Source organism: Alosa pseudoharengus, unplaced genomic scaffold, assembly GCF_046254945.1.
Source record: "Alosa pseudoharengus isolate Yale_2024_CS ecotype anadromous, Long Island Sound unplaced genomic scaffold, YU_APseudo_1.1 YU_APseudo_1.1_scf_5, whole genome shotgun sequence".
Lineage (NCBI taxonomy): Eukaryota > Metazoa > Chordata > Actinopteri > Clupeiformes > Clupeidae > Alosa > Alosa pseudoharengus.
In genome coordinates this window covers 7,372,847-7,398,530 of record NW_027468837.1, presented here as the reverse complement: position 1 = coordinate 7,398,530, position 25,684 = coordinate 7,372,847, and the positions used below count along the sequence as shown (strand labels likewise).

The following is a 25,684-nucleotide window of genomic DNA, read 5'->3' as shown; positions in this document are numbered from 1 at the left end:
TAAGTTTGAGCTGGCTTTCCAGGCTTTGGGTATCGGATGTTGCAAACCCATTTTAGGTCAGAAGACTGTATCAAGGACAGGAAGTCCGTAGAGCTTGGATTGACTAAGAGGATGTTGGACATCACCATTGATGAGCAGGATGGAAAGCAGCAGCTCTTCCACAAATCACCTCAGTTTCACTTTTGAGCCATTTTCAGACATGATTTCCAGACATTGCCCCATTAGGTCCGGATTCCAGTGTATTTCTGAAAGTGGCTTTATTGTGTTGGACAACTGGTGTAAATGAATACTTACTGATATGTCTCCTATTGGATGGTATGGCTATTATCCTTAACTTCCTTTCCATAAATCTTCTTCCAAGCCAGGTGGGTCAAACTTTTTGCTGAATGTGGATTCAGTGAGAGGAATGTTTTATCAGTCCCTCTGGATGTTCTGTCAGCCTCCTTGGAGGACTCCGGAATAGTGAACCCATAAATGGGTGACGGTCTCATCTCAAGGATGGGTGAAGTGCCATCTGAGTTATGCACACAATAGAATGTATGGGGACATGTGAAATACAAGGGGCTGCCGATGCGGCAGCCCCTTGTATTTCACATGTCCCCATACATTCTATGTCAGTGGTCAGTGACAGAGGCTGCCCTGCTTACTAATGAGCCTGATGGCTTAGTGAGGCAATAAGGGTGCATAACAGAGGCTCACATTAAGTGATTGGCTACTGTCCCACTTTGCCACAGGTAGCAAATTGGCAACACTGGCAATGTAGTTTAAGATCCCTGAAACTAGAGAGTGAAATAATATTGCAATAAATGGCTGGCTTGTACGCTGTTATTAATGTGGCAAAGCATAGGCCTATGTAATTTTCCCAATTTAAATGTTCTAATTCCTTTGTTATTTCAAAACCTAGCTAGCATTCTACAACTATCAAATCAAATATCCTATATTCTCATTTGAGCTGTTGAGTGTTAAAGTGTTAAAGTTTACTATTCTAATTCTTAGAAAATGTTGAAAATAGGCTGTTTACTACATATATAATAATTTTCTTGAAAGGTATTGCAAAACTATCGAGTAGCCTAGACTAGCATAGCTAGCCTACTAATATAGATGCACGCTGCATTAGTCGATAGGCCAATTTGAAAACGACAGTTGAATCACAAACAGTTAAAACACGTCAAAATACTGAGAAAATCAATAACTAAAAAAAAAAAAGTTTCTCTGTGGCTACAGATATGCTGTTTGTTATCAATAAGCTTTAGTTAAGGCTTTAGTGTATTGCAGGTAAACATACAGATTGTATTGTTTATTTTAATATATTCGATAAACTAATCGGAGGAATTTATGGGTATTTGATTTTTATCCAGGACCCCTATCGGCGTTCAAAATTCGGGTGGTCGCTCCTACTGAGCGTGACAACGTTACTGCAGCGTGGGGTTTCCCAAGGCAGGCTGCAGGGTTACCGCGCCCATCTCTTCGCTTTCTGATGGCCGGGTGAGGACAGAATTGTCAGTAAACTGTTCCTTCAAGGAAACCCACGGGAAGGGACGCCAAACGGACACATTACGGCGTGAAAACTGATGTATGGACATCAATGATTGTTCCTCCCTGTGATTAAAACGGATATCTCCGTCTTGTCGCCCTCAAAGACAGTGTGATTTTTCACAGTTGACACAGGTTCTTGAAATACTGGGCTCGTTCGGGAAGTGCCGCTCCTCCGAAGCTAGTTAGCAAGCTAGCTAGTCTTGTTTGTTCGTTGATCTGTGGATTTCAGAGCAACATTATTGTTTTTCCGGTCAATGCGATTTAAACAAAGGCCAACAACGACTGAGTACAGGTAAGGGGATATAAGTACTGTTTAATCTGTGGATATAAGATTCAAAAATCACTGTTCGTTATTGCCAATAGTTCTCTGTGTTTTCTGGGGGGTGGGGTAACGTTAGTATTTTATATAGCTAGCCATCACAGGACTTCCTTCAGACATCAAGCTAACTTAGCTAGCTAGGAGAAATGGTTGAACTAACGCTAGGTTACTTGGCTACATCGTTAGCTTCATTTTAACAGTTAGTAGTTGAGGTTAATTAGGTTCACCCCAAATAAAGTTATCCTCATGAAATTGCATTATGAACTGGTTATGTTTGATCATTTTGCATTTCAATCTAACAAAAAGTTACAGTAACGTTTAAACCGTGTTGTATAACGTTATGTTAATATTAGCTAGCCAGATAACAGAGAGGCAAATTAGCTGGTTTGCAAACGACAAGCCTCTGAGGGAATTGGCTAACTCACGTTGTGTAATTGGCCTGTAATTTGATTTTTTTTAGAGTCAGGAACGTTATAACGTTAGTGAGACATATTCTGTTGGTTTGATAACCCGTTAATGTTAATCTTACGGATTGGTTTAAGCAACACATACAGCAGCATTGTAAGTTGTTTGCTAACCTCCCTGATTAATCAGTTTAAGTTGACGTTAAAATTGTAACTCCATTCATTGATAACGTTACGGTTAGCACTAACTTGGCTGTTTATGTATCATCTTGACTTCCTCAAGTAACGTTAATTTACTCTCTAGGTTAATTGAAGACATTAAGTTGTATCTTCATAGGTTGACGTTATCCAGCAATAGAAATAGACAAGCGTGATGACGAAGCTGGCAGTAGTTCTAACTTAACGTGTTTGTCACAACTCTGTGATTGTTAAATAACGTGTATTACTATGTTTACCTCGTTAGTTAGTCAACATTAACTAAGGTCACCATCATAATCCCAAGTCAAGTCTCGGGTCATCCTCTGAAGTAAACATGTTACTTTAACATCTCATTTTGCGAATGAAATATTGCTAGATATCGTCAATTGGCAAAATGTCACTTCGAAAAATACTTATCCCTTAGGAGAATCAGCAAATCATATAAAAAATCACCTGGTTAACAGTGACGTTAGCTAGAAAGTTTACAAGTAGTTGTCGCATGAGTGTTGGAATAGTAATTTTTAGGTGGCGGAAACGCTAAACCTTGCGTTCTTCATGTAATGTCAATCAAAGTTAGTTCGCTCTTTACAACAAGTTTTAAATGATGTAACCATAGCTGGTTACGTCGAAGCTAGACAAATATGTGTTAAGTTAGTTCATTTGAAAGCCAAATTACTTGACCAAGCTGACAGGCTTCCCCGCTGGGTCGATTAGTTTGACTAACGTTACTGACTGTATTTCCTGTCTTGATCGTACTGGAAGGAGTATGGTGATTCACATTGGCTTGGGAATCAAATGTGTAAACTGTTATTACTAGCTCTCCCAGTTAGCCGTATCAGCCAGTTAATCACTCAGTTTTGCTATTCAAGCGTGCGTTTTACTTAGGTGGTGAGCTCCCAGGTTAATTGGTTCTAATCCTTCATCGAATTAAATACGACCGACGCCTTTAACAGCTTGATAATAAGATGACGTTAATTGGCTTACCCTCTGAGATGTAAAGTTACACGCTGTGCTGCTACTGTGATTTCTCATTCCACCAACTAACGTTACAGGCCTAGTTTTAAAGTCTTGTTTGTAATAAGTGCTAGCTGGTTTGCTAACATGTTCGCTAGCAAGCAACGGAAGAATATTAGCTAACGTAGGTCCCTGCCCAAAGCCACAATGATGCGCTGTTCGACAGTAGACGAGTATCAGTTTGTGTAGAGCAAGTACAAAATCAGAGTTGATGTAAAACGGCATTGTGTTGCGTTTTCGATTATAGTTGAATGCAAGCTAAACCTGTATTATACATGTGTATTGTTATCATAGCTAACAAGCTATCAGAATGAACAGCCTACTTTAAAGGACGAGAAACAGCTAGCTACTTAGCTTAGCCCGCAATTGAGGTCACTTGAATGATTGGTGAAAAATTACCCCCGTTGCATTGGACAGAGGGTTTCATTTAGCAAACCAAACTAGTTTTAAAATCCAAGTGTACTCTTAACAGCTAAACGAAACTCGGACACTATTCTTTACCACACGACCGGGAACTTATCGGGATCAATGAGTTATGCAGTATTGGGCCTAAATAGCGGTAGCTACAGAACAAGATGGCGTTTGCAATCCTTGCTGGTTTCACTCTGCAAGACATCGATTGAGCCTTCGAAAAGACCAAGACAATTTGGTGTGGTGGCAATTCTACATGAGCGCCATGGTTTATCTTATATAAATGATTTTTTTCTTAGGTTAAGGCGTGACTGTTTCTCTAAGTGCAACAAATGCACCGATTGATTCAAACTAATTATTAATCTCCGCGTTCGTACATTTTGTATGGTTAAATGGACCAGGATCCCTGACGAGCTGTGGGTACATCTTTCACATGGAAACCAAATCTCACGGCAGTTTACTTAGTCTGATGAGAAATAACTGGACTTTTCATCCAAGTGAAATACGCCTAGGTATTTACAACTGTAATCGCTTAAAATGGGCAACGAATTGACTGTCTTTAGTAGAAGTTTGTCTCTTCGAAATCGAATCGAATGTAACTCTGCCATAAAGTGCTTGTTCAGTTCGGAAATCGTAAGCCCCATTTCTCAAGCATTCAAGTCCCTGGTCAGAAATCTAGCACAAATAAGGCATCTTTTTTAAAGAGTCGTCCTGTCAAAGACATTGTTTATATGTTAGATGTCTTCTCGCGTCATAAAAAAAAGAGGTTTTGTGTGTCGAGACAGATGATGTCTTAAGTGTATCTTATAAGAATACCAACAGTCAACAATGCTGTGGCAAATTACATAGATGAATTAAATTCAATAAATTGAGCTCGAGGTTCATCTTGTGCTAACTTAGATGGCGTTCTGTTGATGAAAAATAACTCTTGTATGCTACATGATTATTGTAGCACACCATAGTATTAAAAAAAAAGGATTCTTATCTATTCATACCATGCCTCGCTATTTTTGGAAGTGACCTGCCCCTCTCGACTTCCCAGTAGTCATTCATATGTTTGATCATTCATATGCTCAGATCTGGTGATCACCATATTTATGATAGGATGTGAAGACTACATAATTATTATATAGACTATATATAGTCTGCAGTGGGGGGGGTATAGAAACGTGTTCTATGTTTATAGAATCGTGAAGAATGAGGTGGATCCCTGTTAAATTGTCATTATTAGGTATTTTATATGCATTATGTTTTCAGTTGTTGATGGGGATTAGTGAAACCATCAGTAGTGGGTTAAATAAGAGGTGCTGGAAAAAGATTATGTCCTAGTTGTAAACCAGAACATGCTGCTGCAGGGTTTCCTGACCCCGGGGTTGGCTTTGGCCAGCTGTTTTCCTGTTGAAGGTTCTGAATTGGATTAAAGACTTACTGTCTGTGGATTTTAGCTTTTAGGATTACTGCTGCCGTTAGTGATATTGCTGGTTATGGTCTTTTCTATGATCCTGCTTTAGCTGAACTGAAATTATTGAAAGAAAGTATCCACACCACTCAAATATGATAGAGCCAGGAAGTTGACCAGCATGAGTCTCTTAAATTGTATTTATTTCTGACTAATCCAGTATTCTATACATGATGTGATCTATACATGATGTGGAACTAAATGACAGCCAGGACAGTGTCTTAGGGAATCAAATGACAAACCACACCACACCCTCAAAGTTGCTTCTGTGTTTGGCACATGCAAAGGTATGTCAGTTTTTGACAGCCAGTTTGTCTTAGAAACTGTTACAGCATTATGATATGGCATATAACCGGGCATATGATGTGATGTTTTTAATTTGACAAACGTCATTCACAATGTGAATTTATTGTTGACATAATGTCTATGTAGTCCCAACATTTTTGTAGTATACCTGCCGTTCCAAAGTCTGCTTGTATTATATTGCTGTTGATAGAACTTTGTTAGAGAGGTTAGAAAGTTGAGATCCTAAGCCAAAGTGCCAGTTTGACAGTCAGCCCCTGATGGTTCCATTTCTTTGTACCAAAATGATCACTCATGAGGGTTCACATCTTTTTCACCTTTGATGGGTTTGCATCTGGGATGCATACCACAGTGGCTGAATTTAGGCTACATAATGATGGATATTAATGTCATAAATGGAGCTTATTTTGTGTCCGAGTGCATAAATTTGCAATGTAGTCCAGTTATTCACTGTAGCCTATGTTCATTAGGTTTAGGGTTAATGGCCTAATGTATGAATAAATGTGAATGTCTAGTTATGTAATTGAAATGGATGGTGATTTATAGGCCTAGTCAATTCACATATTTCAAACATGGAGGTTTTGTTTTTAATGTGACTTGTCTGCCTGTGTGCAGGATATACTAGCCTATAACTACTAGGGATGTAACTAAGGGTACACATATTGGTACTGAACCATTTCGATACCGGACGTTAGGTTCAGTATTGATGTATAGGTATAGATGTACCGAATGCAGAGTTAAACAGTGGGCTTTTTTGCATGCTGACCATGTTTCAAATTCCAGTTCCCACACAAACATATTAAGTGGCGGGCCATATGTCAGTTAAGTTAATTAACAGCAAAAGTATTTGACACCTTTTCAAAATATTATTCCTGCTTATATGGGTTGAGCATCAGCTATATTTGTAGTGAATGTTAGGCTAGCAGCAGTACTTTCAGGCTTACTGTGCTGAAAATTAACAGAACAGTGACTTCAACACAGAGGTACGTACTGAATTGTGATTTGTTTTGTATCCGTTACACCCCTAAAATGACCAGCCTGGTTTTCATGAAAAACCCATTACATTGAATGTATTGACAAATTTAGTTTCACTTTTACAAATGTTTTTCGCTTTGATTTGGCCTCAGAGCATTTTATGTGGTTCAGTTTTAGTTTTGATTTGGAGGCATTTAAAATCCTCCACAAACCTCCGTCAGCAACAGCCCACTTAATAAAAGTTTGCTAAAAAAAACTGATGTGATGTGAATGCAAGAAAAGCTTTCATAGGTTTTGCAGTTTTCTATCAAGAGATAGAAAAGTGCATAGCCAAGATTAGTGAGAACAACTGATATGTTCATTGGTCTTTCACATGACCGTATACCATCAAAATGGATTTGAAAATTAGTACATTTTTGACCAATGCAGCTCCCATATTCCGCCTTGATCCGATTCAGTTTAAGTTGAATTCTTGCACAGAAGTGAGTTGTCACTATGAGCAAACTGCCATTCGGTGGGGTGTTATTGGAATGGTGAATAAAGCGTCGGGCTGGAGTCGTCTTCCTTGACAGACCCTGAGGAAAGGCAGCGTGCCACACCCTCGGGTCCCTTCGCCAGCTCCTCTGTTTGCCACACTATCAGCTGACTCTTGTCAGGTGCTTGTTTCGATGATGAGAAGGAAAGGAACATAGCCTGACGAGCCAGACCCACATTAAAATGTAGGGTCTGGGCACTCACCGTTCGCAGTGCTCAGTCCGAGGGGCGGGATAATCAGTTGTCTTTCAAATTCCCTCTGCACGCAATAGGACAGCGGCAGCGCTATGCCATGTCCCATGCGTTTCCCACCAGCGAGTTGGCTAGTTCAAACGTTTGCCAACTTAATAAAAGTTTTTTTTAAGTTTTTTAAGAGCCAAGAAATCCTCTTGATATAAACAAATTGCACAACGTTTAAAAAAAAATCTCATCCTCTCCTGAGGGTAGCTGTTGCATCAGCTGTATTTGGAAGCTTCCAGAAGCAGGAAATGGCTTGCTCAGTATCTCCAAATCTCTACTGTGCCAAAAGAAGGGTTTTCTGTATTTGGGGTGGGAGCGTGGTTGGGGGTAGGAGTACAGCCTACTGCATAGTATAACAAAGTGGAGTAAGGTCAGAAAATGTTTGTGTGGATGTACCTCAGTTGCATTTTGAGATTTATTCTGTTTGGCAAGTGTTCATTGAAGGTGAAATGGAGGAATTATTATTATAATGGTGACATTTGACAAGCAAGATGAGAGGATTTGGAAACACTGAACAGGTTAAAGGCTGGCTCACTGGGTCAGGGAAAGTTAGTTTCCATTAATTCACACATGATGTGGAGTGATGGTGTATTATGAAGTGGAGTTGGTTCTCAGATCCTCACAGACCACTCTAAAACTATCACCAGTAAGGAAAGAGCCCTATAACATATCAAGTTGGTATGCAAGGTATGTCTGGGGTATTGTTGCCAGTGGGAATATTGTTTTTTTGCCATTGTGTTGAACCCTTCAAACTATACAGATTGTGTATAGTCACAATCAATGATGTGTGTTTTGCTTGGATGAGATATTTAAGCATAAAAGGAGATGAGTGATAGACCATCAGGTAAGGACTGGCATTTTACTGCTGTAGGATGAGATTAAGGAGATAATCTCTGAAGGCAGCTAAGGAGACAGCCATGTGCCAGTCTTAAAGTCAGAGATAACTGTTTTAGGAGTGCTAAAGCAAGGTCTCTCTCTCAGGATAATTTTTGGGGAAACGGTTAACTTTTATCATATATGAATCTTATTTAGCAATGTTATGCGAGTCAAGGACCTGCTCTCTGTTACCCTTTCTGTCAGGTAGCAGTTTGATTTCCTTATTCTTCTGAAAGCAGTAAGTGGTGACAATTACATGTTGATGCTTAGTCTGAACCTGAGAGGTGTGTGTGTGTGCACCTGCCCTCTGAGGATTGGGGTCAGTGGTATAGGTGCTGTTTTTCCCATCAGCAACTCCTCATATCTTAACAACCTTAAACAGGATTTACCTGTCAGAGGCTGAATCAAGTGTGTCCCAGGATTATGTCAGTGGCAAAGTGCAGAGACGACGACAGCAACATGGATATAGAAAGGATTATGGGTAGAGAGAAAAAACTTGGTCTTGCCCTGCCTTTGTACCACCACTCTGCCTGCACATTTTATAAATGCTAGGCATTTAGCAAGCCTATCAGAAGTTGGCAATATTCAGCAATTTTCAGTCCCCACTATCTCCACTACCAGTGTATGTGATGTCTGTTGGGCTACAGCTTCTAGGTTTGTAGGCCCAAGTAAAAATGAAACTGAAAGAGAATTGTGTGTCATTCCCATCGGATCCAAAACAGAGGTCCACAAATAAGTCGGTACGTCTGTGGTTAGATAACATTGTAAAGGCTGCCAGTGTTTAAGGTTGATCATCACTTCTGTGAAGATGAAGTTAAAAGTTTGTGAACATCATAGGCTACGTGTGTGTGTATGTAATGTGAACACTTGCAGTGGGCGAGCTGGGAGAAGAGTGTATTTGGTGTTGTGTGAGGCTGTGAGTGAGTGAATTCTCTTGATCTGTGTGTGTGTTTCAGACCGTGTGTGGGCAGCTGGAGAGAAGCAGACTTCTAGTGGAGGAAAATGAGTGAACTGGACCAGTTACGCCAGGAGGCTGAGCAACTCAAGAACCAGATCCGAGTAAGGACCCATTCTTCCTCCTGCTCTTCCTTCTCACACAAGTCTTGCTGTATGGGTTTTAGGCAACAAACTAACTCTTGGAGTCCAGGCTAGTTTCACAAAGTATTCCCCGAATGAACACAGAGATACAACAAATTCCTCCAATAATTCCAGTAACAAAATGGATGTGTGCCAGACCTGATAGTTTTATTTCTGTGGGTCTGTGGCCAGGGAAACACAGTGACAGCCTGTGGTAGCCAGACCACGGACAGGTTTGCATAACTGAAAAACATGCAAATCTGGTGATGCCCATTTCCATAGCTCCATGGCATTATATTACTGTGCAGAACTTGTAAATGGAAGCGAAAACATGTTGTAAATATTATGATGTAAAAACAAGGAAATGGTTTAAGAGAATGTTTGTGTGTGTGTGTGTGTGTGGCAGGGGTGACCAAGGGAAAGATGAGTCTTACCCTTGAGTAATGTTTTTCTATCTCTTCATCCACTTCCAGGATGCCAGGAAAGCATGTGCCGATGCTACGCTCTCACAGGTAACACTCCATGCTAGACAGTACCCTGAAACGTCATGCCCTTTCCTCCCATCCCTGCACACATAAACAAACAAACATACACATTCAATCACCGCTCTGTAGCCAAGAGTGCCATACACTACCGTTCAAAAGTTTGGAGTCACTTACAAATTTTCATTCCACTCCATTATAGACAGAATACCAGCTGAGATCAGTTACATTGTTTTTATTAATCAGGGCAACAGTTTTCAGATTACAGTATGTGCTTACATAATTGCAAAAGGGTTCTCCAATGTTTTCTCAGTTAGCCTTTTGAAATGATATCAGATTAGTAAACAGAATGTGCCTTTGGAACATTGGATGAATGGTTGCGCATAATGGGTAATGCAGATATCAGATCGCCCCCTATTACCACCAGTCCCGTGTTTCCGTCCTCTTACGTATGTCACTTACTATTCATTTCTATACAAACCAAGACGGCGGATTCCTAAAGAAACGCAAGCACCTACACCACAAGTGTATCTAAATTAGCTATGTACTAGGGCTGTAACGACATGCTATTCGAAACCGAAATCGCCACACTCTTATCCACGATACTGTGTCGCGGTGTGAAAAGGCAGAACCGCGACACACCCTTTCTAGTGTTTCACGCAGTGCTTTGCAGCTTACGCGGCTGTATAAGCAACACACTCCCGCTTTACTTACCGGTAGCCTACGTTGTCCAAAGATAAATAAATAAATAATAATTTCATACCTCTCGTTGCTTTCATTGTAGACTATGTGTTCAACTTTACCAAACAGTATAGAAGTGAACCCCCTCTCCTTGCCTCGCTCTCCCTCTCACTCCCCCTCTCTCTCCTGCTCAATGAACACGCGCGGCTCCGGCAACACAATCCAAATAAAACATTCACATTTGAAAGCAAGGACGCATAGAAGACGACTAGCTAAATTACTATTAAATCAGCTTAGCATCATTAGCATGCTGCACATATTTGTAAAACTCTTGCATTTAAGTTGACTGATCATCTCAATACCAAAACGTTTCCCAAAAGGGCCTGTCCCAAGGAGAACAAGTATTACCTTGAAACTAAACACACATTGTTGTTGTACCATTGTCATTGTTTTATGTTTGTTTGTAAGCACTTTGGTTCAACTCAGTTGTTTTTAAATGTGCTATAGAAATAAAGTTGACTTGACATGGGGGAACTGAACAGTCCAATCGGTAGACTATGATAAGCTAGCCAACTATGCTACTTTGTTTACAATATTTCCAGGCTTCAACCAGACAGCTGAATTAAAGAGGTAGAGTTGTGATAAAAATAGTAGGCCTAGGCTATAGGTTAATACTATATATTATATTCTAATCCTCTGGTGTAAGGTAGACTATAAAAATGTTATTTAATAAAATGTCTAGACCCCCCCCCCCCCCCCCCCAAAAAAAAATAAATAAATAAATAAATAAATAAATCGAGGTTCGTATTGAACCGTGGGTCAAAAATCGTGATACAAACCGAATCGCGAGGTTGGTGTATCGTTACAGCCCTACTATGTACCAAAAATTACATTTTACAGTGACTCAAAGGCTGCGTGTACAAATCCACTTGGAGCTCCAGTGGAATTTTGATGGTAGCGACGAGAATTCTCAGTCAAACCGTTCATGTGCCGTTGAAAGGGTGGAAGTAGACGACCCACCAGGCCAACACTAACCTCCGAGTGCGGTAAACAAAATCGGATATTTCAGGCAGTAAAAGCCCCGGTAAGAACCAAACCAGATTTTGTTCAAATCTACACACCTACTGAAAAACTGGCTACTGAAAAATGTAAGGTTAATTTATCAAATGTTATTTTGAAGTATTGAAAAACTTAATTGTTTTATAATTTTCGAACGAAATGGGTGATAAATGGAGGTGTTACGATATTGCATTAAAAATCAGCCATTTCTTTCTACATTAATCGAGAACCCTTTTGCAATTATGTTAGCACATAATGTATTCTGAAAACTGCTCCCCTGATTAAAAAACAATGCCACTTTTGTCTTGTCAATTATTGACATAAACATTAAAAATCTTATTTATACAGAGGTAGGTGACTTCAAATTCAATACCCCAATATACAAAGACTGTTTATACCTGCTGTTGTCATCTAGGGATGCATGAATAATTACACGGTTTATCTGTACACACGGTTTATCTGTTCTACAGTAATTATACTGAATTTACAGGTAATAAATGCTATAAGTGCTACACAACATATGAGTGTACTCATTGATGTATGATTCATTACACATTTGGGATTGCATTGTTAGAAAGAGCAGCAGAATGTGTCACCACTGATACAGATATAAAAAGTCACTCTAGTTTCAGTGGAACACTATTATGCAAGATGTATGCAAAATAGGTGAAACTTCAGCTTCTCCATCCATTTGTTTCATTTGTTTATTGTTTTTTTAAGGTGTGCTCCCCAGCAAACACTGCAGTTGGAATATCTATAGTACCATTGTCTCGTTGTTGACTTCTTGTATGTTCCCTTTTCTTCAGATTACCGCCAACATTGACCCTGTTGGAAGGATTCAGATGCGCACAAGACGAACATTGAGGGGGCATCTTGCAAAGATCTATGCCATGCACTGGGGCACTGACTCCAGGTAATGTCCTTTTAAACACACTGCAAATAAGTGTTGATGCCATTTTGGGCAAGCATTTGTGTAGAAGAAGGTAAACCTTATAGACAGGCAGTGACGCTCTGGTGATGGTGGTTATGTAACTTGACTATGCCACCTGTCTCCATCGTGCACCTCTATGTGATTTGGAAACAGAAGAATGTGGCCATGTTACTGCTCATATGGTCATAAGCGAGAGTGTGTGAAATGTCTTGTCAGAGTTATCATGTTTTATTTTGTCTTGAAGACAACTGTGTGTTCATCTCATCTTAGCTTATTTTCACTGTCAAGCTAATCCTTTTGACATCTGCATTTGTCAAATGGTCGGGAAGCTGCCAACAGCGTGGTAGCAGTGCAAAGTTGAAAAGGCTCAGTTCAGCACCAATAGTTCTGTCAACAGCGGAGGGTAGTTAATCCTGTATCATGACCAGAGAAGCTGATGGACAGGACGAATTGAAATGACACAGAACAGACCGGACAGGAAAACTCTTCATGAGCACTTAAATGGGCACACACAGATGAGAAATCTATTCACTTTTAAAGACAAGTTTACTAATAGAGCAATGGCCAACTTGTTTGCAGACATATTGCAGAGTGACACTGAACCCATTTTTAATATCTCCCAGTCTGTTAAAGAAAACAATTCTGGGGAGAAAGTCATGTCCACACAAAGTACACCCATCCCCCCCATCCCCTTGCACTTCAGCTATCAATCCCAAGCAAGAGTCTGCAAAGCATATTCTATATCACAATATAACAAGCATCAAGCAATATAAAGTCACAGTATTTAGTTCTGCACTACCTTTAAAGAGATTGCCGTGAATATTAGCTTTTAATTATTGTAACATCGAAGGTAAGGCGTCCTGGTGAGCAGGTGATACAGGTAGCAGGTAGACAGGTGGTTTCCTACACCCCAGCACTGTGTCTGGAGTGGGAGACCATCTACACTGTAGGATGGTATGACTAACCGGTGAGTTGCTGCAGCAGTGACCAGCCCAGGCTACTGGGAGAGCCCATGAGCGAACTGCCCCCTCAAACTAGAGACTTTTACAGAAGAGCACCCCTAACCGTATATGTAGGCTTGGTAGTACGTCCTTAAAAAAGACCCAGTATATTGCTAAAGCTGTGCCACTGTACCAACTAATGTCACAGTCCTAGTCAAACAGGCTCCTTACACATGAGGCCAGACATGCCTTGTTTAAGAGCTTTTCAAGTGAAGTGCAATGGCAAGAGGGAATTCTGCCCTCCATCTCAGTGTTTTAATTAGACAAGGTCTCATTTGTCTGGATCTCCATGAGGCCATATGAAGATCCACCGGTGATCAAGACGTCTTAATTACACTACAGTGCAGTAGACACATTTGAACTGCGATCCTCTTTCTGGTGTAACTAAAATATGCCTGAATTAGCTTGTGAGATGTTGAACATTATGTGGTTGTCTAGTTCTGTGTACATTTCTTACAGCAGTGTGTGTATGTGTGTGTGTGTGAGCAGTGGATGGGGACCTGGACGAATCAACACTAAATCCTCCTGTTAGAAAAGAGCTTGGTCATGTGACCTTTCAGCTTCTTGTCTTCTCATGAGCTGTTTATAACCTCCTCTTCCAATACAGGCTCTTGGTCAGTGCATCTCAGGATGGCAAGCTCATCATCTGGGACAGTTACACCACAAACAAGGTAACGGATTTATCCTTTACATTTGGCACACTTCAGAGTGCCTGAATTTGAGATGAGTCTTAAGCAGTGAATTCAATTTCAACAAATTGTGCCAGTTATTGGCAGGCCTCCTTTTTTATATAATTCATAGTCCCAAAATGTGATTGGCTCTATAGGCCATAGACCCGTTTCCAGTTGTGTTTAAGTTGTGGGCTTCGCTGTGTCCTCTCAGGTCCACGCCATCCCACTGCGCTCATCCTGGGTGATGACCTGCGCCTACGCACCCTCAGGGAACTACGTGGCCTGCGGTGGCCTGGACAACATCTGCTCCATCTACAGCCTGAAGACCCGCGAAGGCAACGTGCGCGTCAGCCGCGAGCTCGCCGGCCACACGGGTGAGGAGTTGATGCAGACAGCAGACCTGCACTCCACACAGCTGCCCATCGAGATACCCTTGTTCTTAAGGCCAGCGCTCACTGACGACGTCTGACGCGTATCAAGTGATGCCAGAGTTTAGAACTCCATTACTTTTAATGGAGCAAAGCCCACTGGCGTGTGTTGACGCCAAAGTTCAGAAAATTGTTCTATCAAATCCATAGACGCGAATGTCGCCGCCAGTGCAGGGCTGTACAGTGCGACGTATTTGTCACACGTGCTACACAAAAATCACTGTGTGATGGATGATTTACCAATGTAGCCCTGGTGCGATACAATTTTGCGTATGACACAATGCATGCGTGTGAGACTGACGGGGAGGCTACAGCAATTAGCTTCCTCTGTGATCAGTGATAGTGGCGCGTACGTTCGAAAAAGATAGACCAGTCTTCTACTATTTTTGCGGGTCGCGAACTGAGCACTTCAGTTACGTGCCCGGTGTAGCCTCCCTGTGAAACGCTTGTTTGTTTGTTTGAAGTTTGTGTGTAGGCTATACTTCTGTGAGAAGGATAATAGATGTAGGCTACTTTGATTTCAACTTGGTAATTGTGGTCTACGCAATTACAAAGCATGTCTACTTTTGTGTAGGCCTATCCAAACAGTTCAACTCAGAATTAAAGACCTTATTGTGAATTATCCTCTCGAATCGAGCAAGTTATGGGCTATGTTTAGCTGAGGTGCATTCAGATTTGGCACCCAGAGGCAGAAGTTTGTGGCAGTCGCCTTGTTGCTTTGCATTTTTAGTTTCAGTTAGGGCTTAGCCACAAACCTTTAGCTAGGCTACAGTAGGCTATCTACTGTATGTGTATGGAACAATATAGTGACTCAGTAGACTACCTACTGTATGTGTATGGAACAGTATAGTGACTCAGTAGGCTATCTACTGTGTATGGAACAGTATAGTGACTCAGTAGACTACCTACTGTATGTGTATGGAACAGTATAGTGACTCAGTAGGCTACCTAGTACAGTATGTGTATGGAACGGTATAATGATTTAGTAGGCTACCTACTGTATGTGTATGGAAAGGTATAGTGATTTAGTAGGCTACCTACTGTATGTGTATGGAACGGTCTAGCGACTCATTTCATGGATGCACTTTTTGTCATGCCAGTTAGCCTACTCGTGCAATGACAATAAAGTTGTATATACTAAAAACTCAGACATGAATAAAATCGTTGTAGAATAAATCTTCAGCACATCTTCAACTTCTAAAAATGCATCTAAAAATAAATAAACTGACTTCCAATGCATATGTAGAACAAAAATTAACAAAAAATCCATGGCATGACCTCTCTTCCTGATACCCATTGAAAAGTCAAACTACATGGAACTGACAGAGATTGTTTGTACAAAAGCACAACAACCAAATAAAATCATCATACCATGCTGATAGCTTTTGCTCTTCTCAAATACAATGTAGCCAGGTGAGATGTTTGCAACTACATGACTTTTTATCAATCCAGTTGCTGTAGGCCTAGATCTCAACCACAATTGATAAACTGTGATGCCCTATTTGTTATTGTCTTTAGAGGTTTTATACCGGTGCTACAGATTTTGTGGCTGGTGCGACAAATCTTTTAACCGCTGTAGCACCAGTGCTACATGTAAACAAGTTAACATACAGCCCTGTGCCAGTGGCCGTTGGCCTTAAGAATACATCTACATCTTTCCACCTTAGTGCATTGACACACTTTTTACTGCCTAGTTGTCAAACATTTGAGGATGTTTTAACTGTGATGTCAGACTGTTTAATTGTAATGAATGAAATGGCCCTTGCAGCACAGATATTTGTTTTAATATGTTGCACAGGTTACCTATGTGTAATGTAACTGTAAGATGCTGCCACAAAGGGCACAAAGTGTTCACGCGTACAGGAAAGGGAAGTAGATTTAACATTGATATCATTGTATTTAAACACACTTCTCCTGACACAATGTTTTTTTTGTGGGTTTTTCCTTAAGGACTTGTTTTTGCCAGTCATCCACATTCTTTTTGACTGGCCCAGTGTTGTTCATGCAAATTCAGGGTTTTTACCAATGTGTGGTGAGTTTTGTTCCACTTGGCAGCAAGTTGTGAATGTTGTCTTGTCTCTCAGGCTACCTGTCCTGCTGCCGTTTCGTGGATGACAACCAGATTGTGACCAGCTCTGGCGACACCACCTGGTGAGTTGGGGGAACTGCATATAGGTGACTCCACTGCTCCCTCTGGTGTGTCCTGAGGGTTTAGCTTCAGTAGTGGTTGTAATATCCCACGGCTGACGTTATTCCAAGTATACATGCAAGCGTTGGTCAAACTGAAGTTTGTGTTTCTGTGCAGTGCCCTGTGGGATATTGAGACTGGCCAGCAGACCACCACGTTTGCGGGTCACACCGGTGATGTGATGAGTCTCTCCCTGGCCCCGGACACCAGGTTATTCGTCTCGGGCGCATGTGACGCCTCAGCCAAGCTCTGGGACGTACGGGAGGGCATGTGCCGGCAGACCTTCACTGGCCACGAGTCAGACATCAACGCCATCTGCGTGAGTGAAGTCCTCCATCCTCTCTCCCCTGTTCATGCCTTTTTCCCCTCTGCCTCTTCTCTCCTCTCTTCTGTAATCCTACCTGTCTGTTCTCGTTTACCCCATTAGTATCAGGTAATCAAGCTCCCTCTTAACAGGTGTAGAAATAAACGGCCCCACCAGTGATCCAAATCCACTTACGGAACATTTAAAGCTAATTAGAGCTAATTGAGTAGGGCCGTGTAGTTAAGCTCTGCATGTCTCACAGTGTGGCTGAGTGCTTGGGCTTCAGTTCAACCTGGAATAGAACACGTGCAATAGTGACACTTCAAACCAGTATATCAATGTTGTGGTAACCAGGGCGGGAAACATCATACTCCCTATCTGAGTGGTATAGGTAGGGGTGGGAATGGGCAAAAATGTGACAATACTATTGCGATATTTGGGCCATGATATGATATTTTACAAACCGAAATTGCATTATCCTTATTACAGGCGTCAATGAGAGAACAACAGTCATAGTCTTTTACTTAGTCTTTACTTACGTGATTTTGGTTTTGATTTTCTAATAGGAGTAAGTGTTTGTGACACACGTCATGATGCTTTTGATAATGTTTGATCGCTGTTTTAGTATGAAGCATCTTTCACGTAATGAATGCGCACTCTAGAAAGTAGCCAAGGCCAAGCGCTTGGTGTCTGTAACTGTCAGTGCACGTCCGCAATTAATTGCGTTCCTCAAATGGAGAACACATCCATGTTCCCTCACGTCTCATGGCCACTCTATGTAATCCTTCTGTGTTTGCAAAATTCCTGACAGTTCCTGATCGCTAAACTTTTGTTTTCCTTTCCTGTCGGTTAGCAGTTGATGTAGAAGCACCTAGCATAACTTGACTTCAGCGGTGACAAGTCCTGCTACGAGAGAGAGGGCGCGCACCTGGAAAGTGGCTCTGTGTGTGTGTGTGTCCCTGCATGGGGTTACGTTCAATTCAAGTCAGAAGTTGGTCCGTCCGGTCCGGTATTCATGCCGCTCCATTAGTAGATTAACGTTATCAGATAGCGCTGTAAAATGTGTGCGGGAATTTCTCGCATTATGATGGCTAGAGTTGCGGAACTTGCAATCCCCCGCTGAAATTTAGGCCCTGAGAATAAACCCTGAATAAACCAGACTGAAATAAAAGTGAAATAGATAATTAAATAATGCGATACTTTGCGCTACTGTATTAATTTAATTGTGTGCACAAAATATTGCGATACTGAACAGAATCGATTTTCTAATAGAGGGCTGGTGGTACTGATAGCCAGCCGGTGGTGTTGGTGTTACCAAGGTTGTAATATTAATTCATGTGCTTGTCTGCTTTGCAGTTTTTCCCCAACGGCAATGCATTCGCCACCGGCTCGGACGATGCCACCTGCAGGCTGTTTGACCTGCGTGCCGATCAGGAGCTGATGGTCTACTCCCATGACAACATCATCTGCGGCATAACGTCTGTGGCTTTCTCCAAGAGCGGCCGCCTCCTGTTGGCTGGATACGATGACTTCAACTGCAATGTCTGGGACACTCTCAAGGCAGACCGTGCCGGTAAGTTGACATACACCTAATTTTAACGAAACATGTACTTGAACGAACACACACACACACACTTCAACTTTGTTCCACATTTACGAGTTGAGTTTGTATATAGCAGTCCTATTTGATTTAAAAGTCCTTGGGTTGGAAAATGATGTGTGTGTACTTAAAACACACACAATTAAGTAATGCACATATCTCCAGGCCTGCCTTGTCACATGGGGTGTGTGAACTTATTTCATTGTTATCTGTCACATGGAGTGTGTAAACTTATGAAGTTTTATTGTGATCTGTCTGTTGCTTTGTGTAGCCCAAGATGACTTTTTAATATACATAGGCTTTGAGACTTGATGGAAAACTTGATTTATAATACTTAAGATTGTTTTTGGTCATTTTGAAGAATATTGTAAGTGTTTGTTTATTTCTACAACTTTGTTATACTGGCTCTGCACTTAAGAATAGACATGTCCAAGCATTTTCTTTTAGTGTATTTCTGATCATCATTTAAATATTTATTCATTTGGCACTGTTACCCAAAGCAGTTTGCAATTGAGTGATAACACTGAAGCCAAGGTAAGATAGAGGACATTTAGAAAGTGAACACAAAGTAGTCTGCTAGTTCTTAACAACCTCATAAAGTTTACAAATGGTCAGATACAAGAAGTAAGTGTGTGTGTTAAGTGCATTAGGGGTGTAGAAGGTGATCTTGAAACAGATGTGTCCCTGGTCTGTTGTCAGTGGAGGTTAATGAGCAGCGGAGTGATGTGGTTGACCAAAATCTAGATGTAGGAGGCCCATAAGAAGAGCATTGCCATAGCGGAGGCAGGGATATGCATAGCCAGTCAGTGCCTGAGCTGGGTTGTGTACTACATAGCCAGTCAGTGCCTGAGCAGGGTTGTGTGTTAGTCAGGTAGGGCCTGTTTTTTTCTGAAAGAGAGAGTTGTGACACTCTTTGTCACCGCCACGCGATCAACAGTTCCAAAAAATCTGTGCAGATAGAGATAGATAGAGAGACTTTATTCATCCCGAGGGAAATTTTAGGCATCCAGTAGCTTATACAACCATAACACAAGAAACACATATATACAAAAATCTCACATAAAAATCACTCACAGAAATGTCAAAAATGATGAGGTGCTATGGTAGAGTGTGTGCAATGGTGCTAGTGCAAAAGTGCACAGTGCAGGGATAGAACAGTGCAATAACTTTGCTTGTTATTAAATATTAACGATGACTGAAAAGACAAGACTGTAGACATAATATAATTGCTTAACAAACAAGAAAAAGAATATACTTTAAGAACAATATGTAACAGGGAAGAAGCTGAAGGTGTCGATGTTACGACCACAGTCCAGATTGTGTAGAAGGGCTGAAATAGCCTGTAAAACAGTCAGATGGACAGCAGACAAAGTGATAGGATGGTAGGGACTGAGAGAGACAGGCTCATGCTGAAAAGTCCATTTTTCCCCCTCCCCTTTTGTGTGGCGTTGAAGAAAAGTTGGATGGCCGTGGGGACAATGGACCTCCTCAACCTGTTTGTTGTTGAGCATGACGGTGACAGAAGTCTTCCACTGAACATGCTTCTCTGTTTATTGAGCGTGCGGTGTAGTGGGTGCGGTCATTGTCCATGACGAGTTACCAGCCTGTTCAGTCGCCCAGCGTCCTTCTTAATGCTGCCTTCCCAGCACACCACAGCATAAAACAGGACACTGGCAATGACAGACTGGTAAAACATCCAGAGGAGCTTACTGCAGACATTGAATGACCACAGCCTCCTCAGGAAATAAAGCCGGCTCTGCCCTTTCCGATACAGTGCATCAGTGTCGGCTGATCAGTCCAGTTTATTGTCCATGTGTATCCCCAGGAACTTGTATGTGCTGACCACCTTCACATTGACCCCTTCAATGGAGACTGGCAGCATAGAATGGCTGTTTTGCAGGAGGGTGGGATGTATTTCTGATGCTGGATGGCGTATACTATTGACCAAGAGATCGGCTACTAACCAAGTGATTGACAGTGTTCGGTTCCAAAACCCGGAAACTAGCATGGAAAAGCGCTGGCATCTTTTTCCACAGTCTCTTATGGGAGTGTCACCACTCTGTTTTCTCTACCATGCTGGTATAGCCTAGTGTAAAGAAGCACAGCTGAGAGACTTGGGCAAAATGCTTAGAGAAGGTTAGCTGGTCACCAGGCGTGACTCCCAGGTTTCTCACAACTTTAATTGGGATGTGAGATGAAGAGGTGATTTTTACATTGATTAGGGGTGGTATGATTCAGTGATTTTTACATTGATTAGGGGTGGTGTGAGTCAGTGATTTTTTTTTTACTTGTCATACATTATATTGATTATGATTCCAAATGTTAATACATCAAATACCAAAAAAATAAATAAATTAAGTAATCTATTCACTCCTAACTCTTCTGTCCTCCACCTCCTTGTACAGAGTTGAATATGCAGTTTTTATTGTGTTTTTACACTTTTTTCAGTTCAGTTCTGTTACACAGATATTAAGCATCACAGATTATTATTTTCAGAAGTACTGTCTGTATCATGACCCTAATTACAATATCATTGTTATCATTATCATTGTGGCCAATGTATGATGATGGTACCGTACCATGAGTTACGTTGACATTGTGTTGGATAGATGGATTTGCCGGTGTGATGAGTTCAGTCTTAGAGGTTTAGTGGGAAGGCGGTGGTCATTCATCTACATGGAGGCATCTGAGAAACGAGCTGAGATCCATGCTAAACCATGGGGTCATAAGGTGGGAATGACTAGTATAGTTGGCTATCGTGTGTGTTTGTGTCCAGACTGATATCATGAACTGCGTATGTATGACACGCCATTGGCCACTAGCGTGTTATCTAACGCATAGTAGCATTTTTGGCGTGTTTATCAATGCCATAACCTTAACCCTAGAGGGCGCCATATACTTGGCGTTGACATACACGTGGAAATGAGACGATAAGTGGCGTGTATGTTTACGCGGCATTGACATACACGCAGATAGCTCAAAATGCGTGCAGATAACACGCCAGTTCACTATTTTTGAAGTGCCGTGTATATTTACGCAAAACCACGATAACCATTTTGTTGTGTGTGTGTGTCAGGGATGGCAGGCGGATAATTGGAGGTGTTATATTGCAAGAAGGGTCCCTAGCACAGAATCTGTCAGTTGTCATCCTAATGTAATGAATGAGAAGACTGCTACACATATCAGTGACCTGGGCACCATGTTTACCGCAGTTTACTGAATGCCCATTTTCGAGTTGGTGTTCACAAACTATTCCAGTTGATACTGGTTTTCTCTGGTTAGTTCTCAGGCTTGTGCTAGCTTTTATTGAGGGTTGTACTTTTTTTTTTTTAAATTGCTTCCATCACTGCTCTGAATTGTAGATATACACACAAGCACACACCTGTTCATGTCTGCAACGAGTTGGTTGTTGAGCATGTGGTCTTGTGCCTCTCCACAGGTGTGCTAGCCGGCCATGACAACCGTGTGAGCTGCCTGGGCGTGACCGACGACGGCATGGCGGTGGCCACCGGCTCCTGGGACAGCTTCCTGAAGATCTGGAACTGAGGCCACCAGGCGCACCACCCACGGCGCAGCAGTGATAGTAAGGTTCGGCCTCCCCTTGCCCACTCCTTAACTACAGCCAAAAAGATTGGTTGCACTCATCAATTCAATTCCAAACACTATTTATCCCGAAGGGGCAATTTGTACAACCATGTGGAGTAGTAACATATTCATCATATTAGCTTGTGTTGAGCTAAGAGTTGTGCTAATCTTTTAATAACACAAAGGATAAGACCTATTGTTTAGTTTAGTCGTCACCACAGACATGCATTATGTTAGTGATGTTAATTATACACCCCACACTTCCAAGCAAAATGTGCTTACAATTTCTGTATGATGCATTTGATTTAATTCTTCAGCTGAGGAGTGCCGAAGCCATGACGTGGCATTGAGGTAGAAATTTCACTGGATCAAAATAAATCAATCAAACCATATTGGTGACCATAGCGGTGGCTTTCTTAATCAATTTAAATATGTTTACGTTTCTATAACGTTAGTATTTTTTATTTTTTTTTTACACTGTATGAATCACATACTACACAACATACAGTATATTCATACCAACATGATCAGATTCATGACTACATAAATCTATTTTAGCATGGTTTTTCTCTGAAAGAAATCTGCATTTAACTTCACAGCCTGCGGTTAAAACCCTTAAATACAGAGACATGTCTTGGCTTTAAGACAAAAAATCTTCACTCTTAACGGCCGCCAGCCTTTGATAAGACGTGAAATATCCACTGGGATTGTATTTCTTTTATAGCAGGTAAAACCCGTTTTAACAGCTGTAGCCTACATTTAAAAGCAATTTATTAGGTAGAAATGATGCCACATGGCTATATGCAATGCTACTGATGCCACTTAAAAAGTTTGTTTTAATCCAGTGAAACTGCAGTCATGGAAGATCCAGCCAATCATAATCAAGGACCGGAACTATCAGTTATAGAAGGTTCATTTTACAACAGAGGGTGTAATGGTACCTGCTAAAGGGTGCGACGGTACCTGTTCACATCATAATACCAGCATTATTGTTGCAACAGGGTATTTAAATAGTATCTCGATGAAGTAGGGGGGAAAAAACAGGTGTTGCTGGATGTATGTGCGTACCAGTACTTATTGTGCCTTCTCTTTTCCTCCATTCAGATGTCATTTAAACTCCAAAGTTGACTGGAAGACCATTCCAACTTTAGAATGTTCAATTTCACAGCATCTTCTCGAACACCGAAAAAAAAAAAAAAGGAGAAAAAAAAACAAGAACTGACTCGAACACAACAGCAGCAACAACAACAGAAACTTGTAAGGGAAACCGATGTCTTTCCTACACAAAGAAGAGCACAATTTGTTTGATCACCCAGCTTACGTGAGAAAGAAGAATTCCTGTGGTATCAGTTTGAATAACTGTGCGTTCCTTTTACGGACCATTCAATTTCACCCCTATCCCATGCTTGGCTATCATGTGTCTAGAAAGCAAATGTTGGAGTGTAATTGTACAAATTATTTAACTTTTTTGTGAAAAGCTCATTTCTCAGACGTATGATTTATAGTAGTAATTTTTTGTCATATTTCTTCTCTTTAGATATGTTCAAGACTAGCATTTCTTTTAATCCAATTAAATTGTATGAGAAAGATGAAACAAACAAAGAAAAAAAAGAAAAAAAACACAACGTAATATTAATGCTGAAGCTTGAAAAGAGAGTGCACGAGCAGCTTTCAAAGAATGCCAATCATGTATCTATGGTGCATTTACGAGTGTGTGCAAAGTTCATAAACATGCCCCTCTCACCTGTCAATCATGATCCTCTGAGTCTGGCCAAAAAAGAAAGGAAGAAAAAAAGAGGTCAATCTGATCGGCTCGTCATGTAAAGCTCCTGTGGGTCGTCATTTCTCTCCAACCATCGCTGATGATTATGAAATACAGCCTTAGCTTTTTTAAAATGTGTGCATTAGTTGATTTTAATCAGAGTGGTTAAAAAAGAATCTCATTTATGAATACCGAGCAAAATGCCATATCTTTTAAAGTTTTTCACTGTTTCCAAGTCTTGAGGTACTCTCGTAGTGGATTCAGAAATGACCTCCTGTAAATATGAGTATCAGACTTGCACGCAAACACAGCGTTGTATTCAAGCTGTTTCCTTTCCTGTCTTGTCACCGCTTTGTTTGCACAATAAAGAAACTTGACTAACGTTGCAAGCGTTACTAACCAAGCACATGTTTTATCACATTTGAAACACGCATTATAACTAAAAGTCATCAAAATTATTTTTAAAGTCTTTTTTTTTTCAATTCATTGGGTGATGTAGCGTAAAATATTATGTTATGAATTCCCTTTCTGATAGATTTTGTTGGGCGGGGGGTTATGGATGAAAAACTGGGAACGCTCTAGTGTGGGTTTAGATTTGTCTTGTTTCTTTCTTTCTGTTATTTTCTCTCCCTTTTACACCCTCGCCTATTTTTAGAATGATGGTTTAACAAGAGATGGCCCTTCCTGTGCTTGGAAATGCAGTTCCTCTTATGTGAATGAAATGTTGTACAAATCAATGTCTGAAAATAATGATACTGAAAATTTTAAGTTAAGCGTAAATGTTCTTTTCTTGTTTGAATCTGCCATGAGTTGAACTTATAGTCGCATGCTGTACAATTGCTTCAAAGAAAAGGTGCATACGGTTGTCGTACATCTGATGTTCATTTGGGATAATGTATTAACCCTTGAATCAGTCACAGCATAATGTCGAATGGGTTGGCTTCTGCGTACACACTTTCCTTCTCCTGGCAAAGCTATGCACCTGAGTGAGGGGGGAGGGAGCCTTTTACACACTCTAAATATAAATGTCCTGATCAGAAGAAAATGTTTTTGTTACTTTTTTTTTAAAGGAAAACAATGACTGGGTCCCAATAAAGATCTTTTTCAAAGTTCTACTTAAACTAATTCCTGACCCACATACCCCCCTCCCCTCCAACACCTGTCAGCTCAGACACTTTTCTATTTGAAAATGGAGCAAAATTATGAAAATGGGGGGTTAGATTGTTTTTTTGTTTTTTTTTCTTTGATAGAGAAAAAAAGACAAGGATTTCATGTGGCTTTCTTTGATTTGGGTTGGCATCTGAATGGCAGATTTCTCTTTTCCCACTGTAAACAGATGCACTTTCTTTAATAGTTGTGACTTTTTTTAAATTGTTTTATTTCTCTGCGATAATGTACAATAAATGTGATGTATTTGTGTGTGCTGCCATTGGTTAAAAAAAAAAAAGTTAAACTGCAGATACAGACGAATTCCCCTTTTCTCTCCATTATTAACCTGTAGACCTCCGCATCCTTCTGGATCCCTATACTCTCACCTTTTGTATTTTATTTCAGTCTGTCGGTGTACAACAGAGAGATGGATGCAAGATAGATACTATATTAAAATGTACTGTTATTTAAAATGTAATAAAGAGGTTTGAAATGTT

At 40.8% G+C, this 25,684-nt stretch overlaps 1 protein-coding gene across 2 annotated transcripts; it reads left to right on the top strand.

Moving 5' to 3' along the window:
- Window positions 1-1,448: 1,448 nt before the first annotated feature.
- Window positions 1,449-25,684, top strand: gnb1b (guanine nucleotide binding protein (G protein), beta polypeptide 1b). 2 transcript variants are annotated; one of them, XM_076268572.1, is made up of 11 exons: window positions 1,449-1,828; window positions 9,226-9,328; window positions 9,820-9,858; window positions 12,375-12,481; window positions 14,108-14,171; window positions 14,383-14,545; window positions 16,684-16,750; window positions 16,905-17,106; window positions 18,448-18,664; window positions 22,131-22,274; window positions 23,381-25,684. In XM_076268572.1, exons 2-10 carry the CDS (start codon window positions 9,272-9,274, stop codon window positions 22,235-22,237), a joined length of 1,023 nt encoding a protein of 340 aa, XP_076124687.1. In that variant the 5' UTR covers window positions 1,449-1,828; window positions 9,226-9,271; the 3' UTR covers window positions 22,238-22,274; window positions 23,381-25,684. The 2 variants fall into 2 exon arrangements, with proteins under 2 accessions (XP_076124687.1, XP_076124686.1); XM_076268571.1 differs by having other exon boundaries at window positions 22,131-22,279.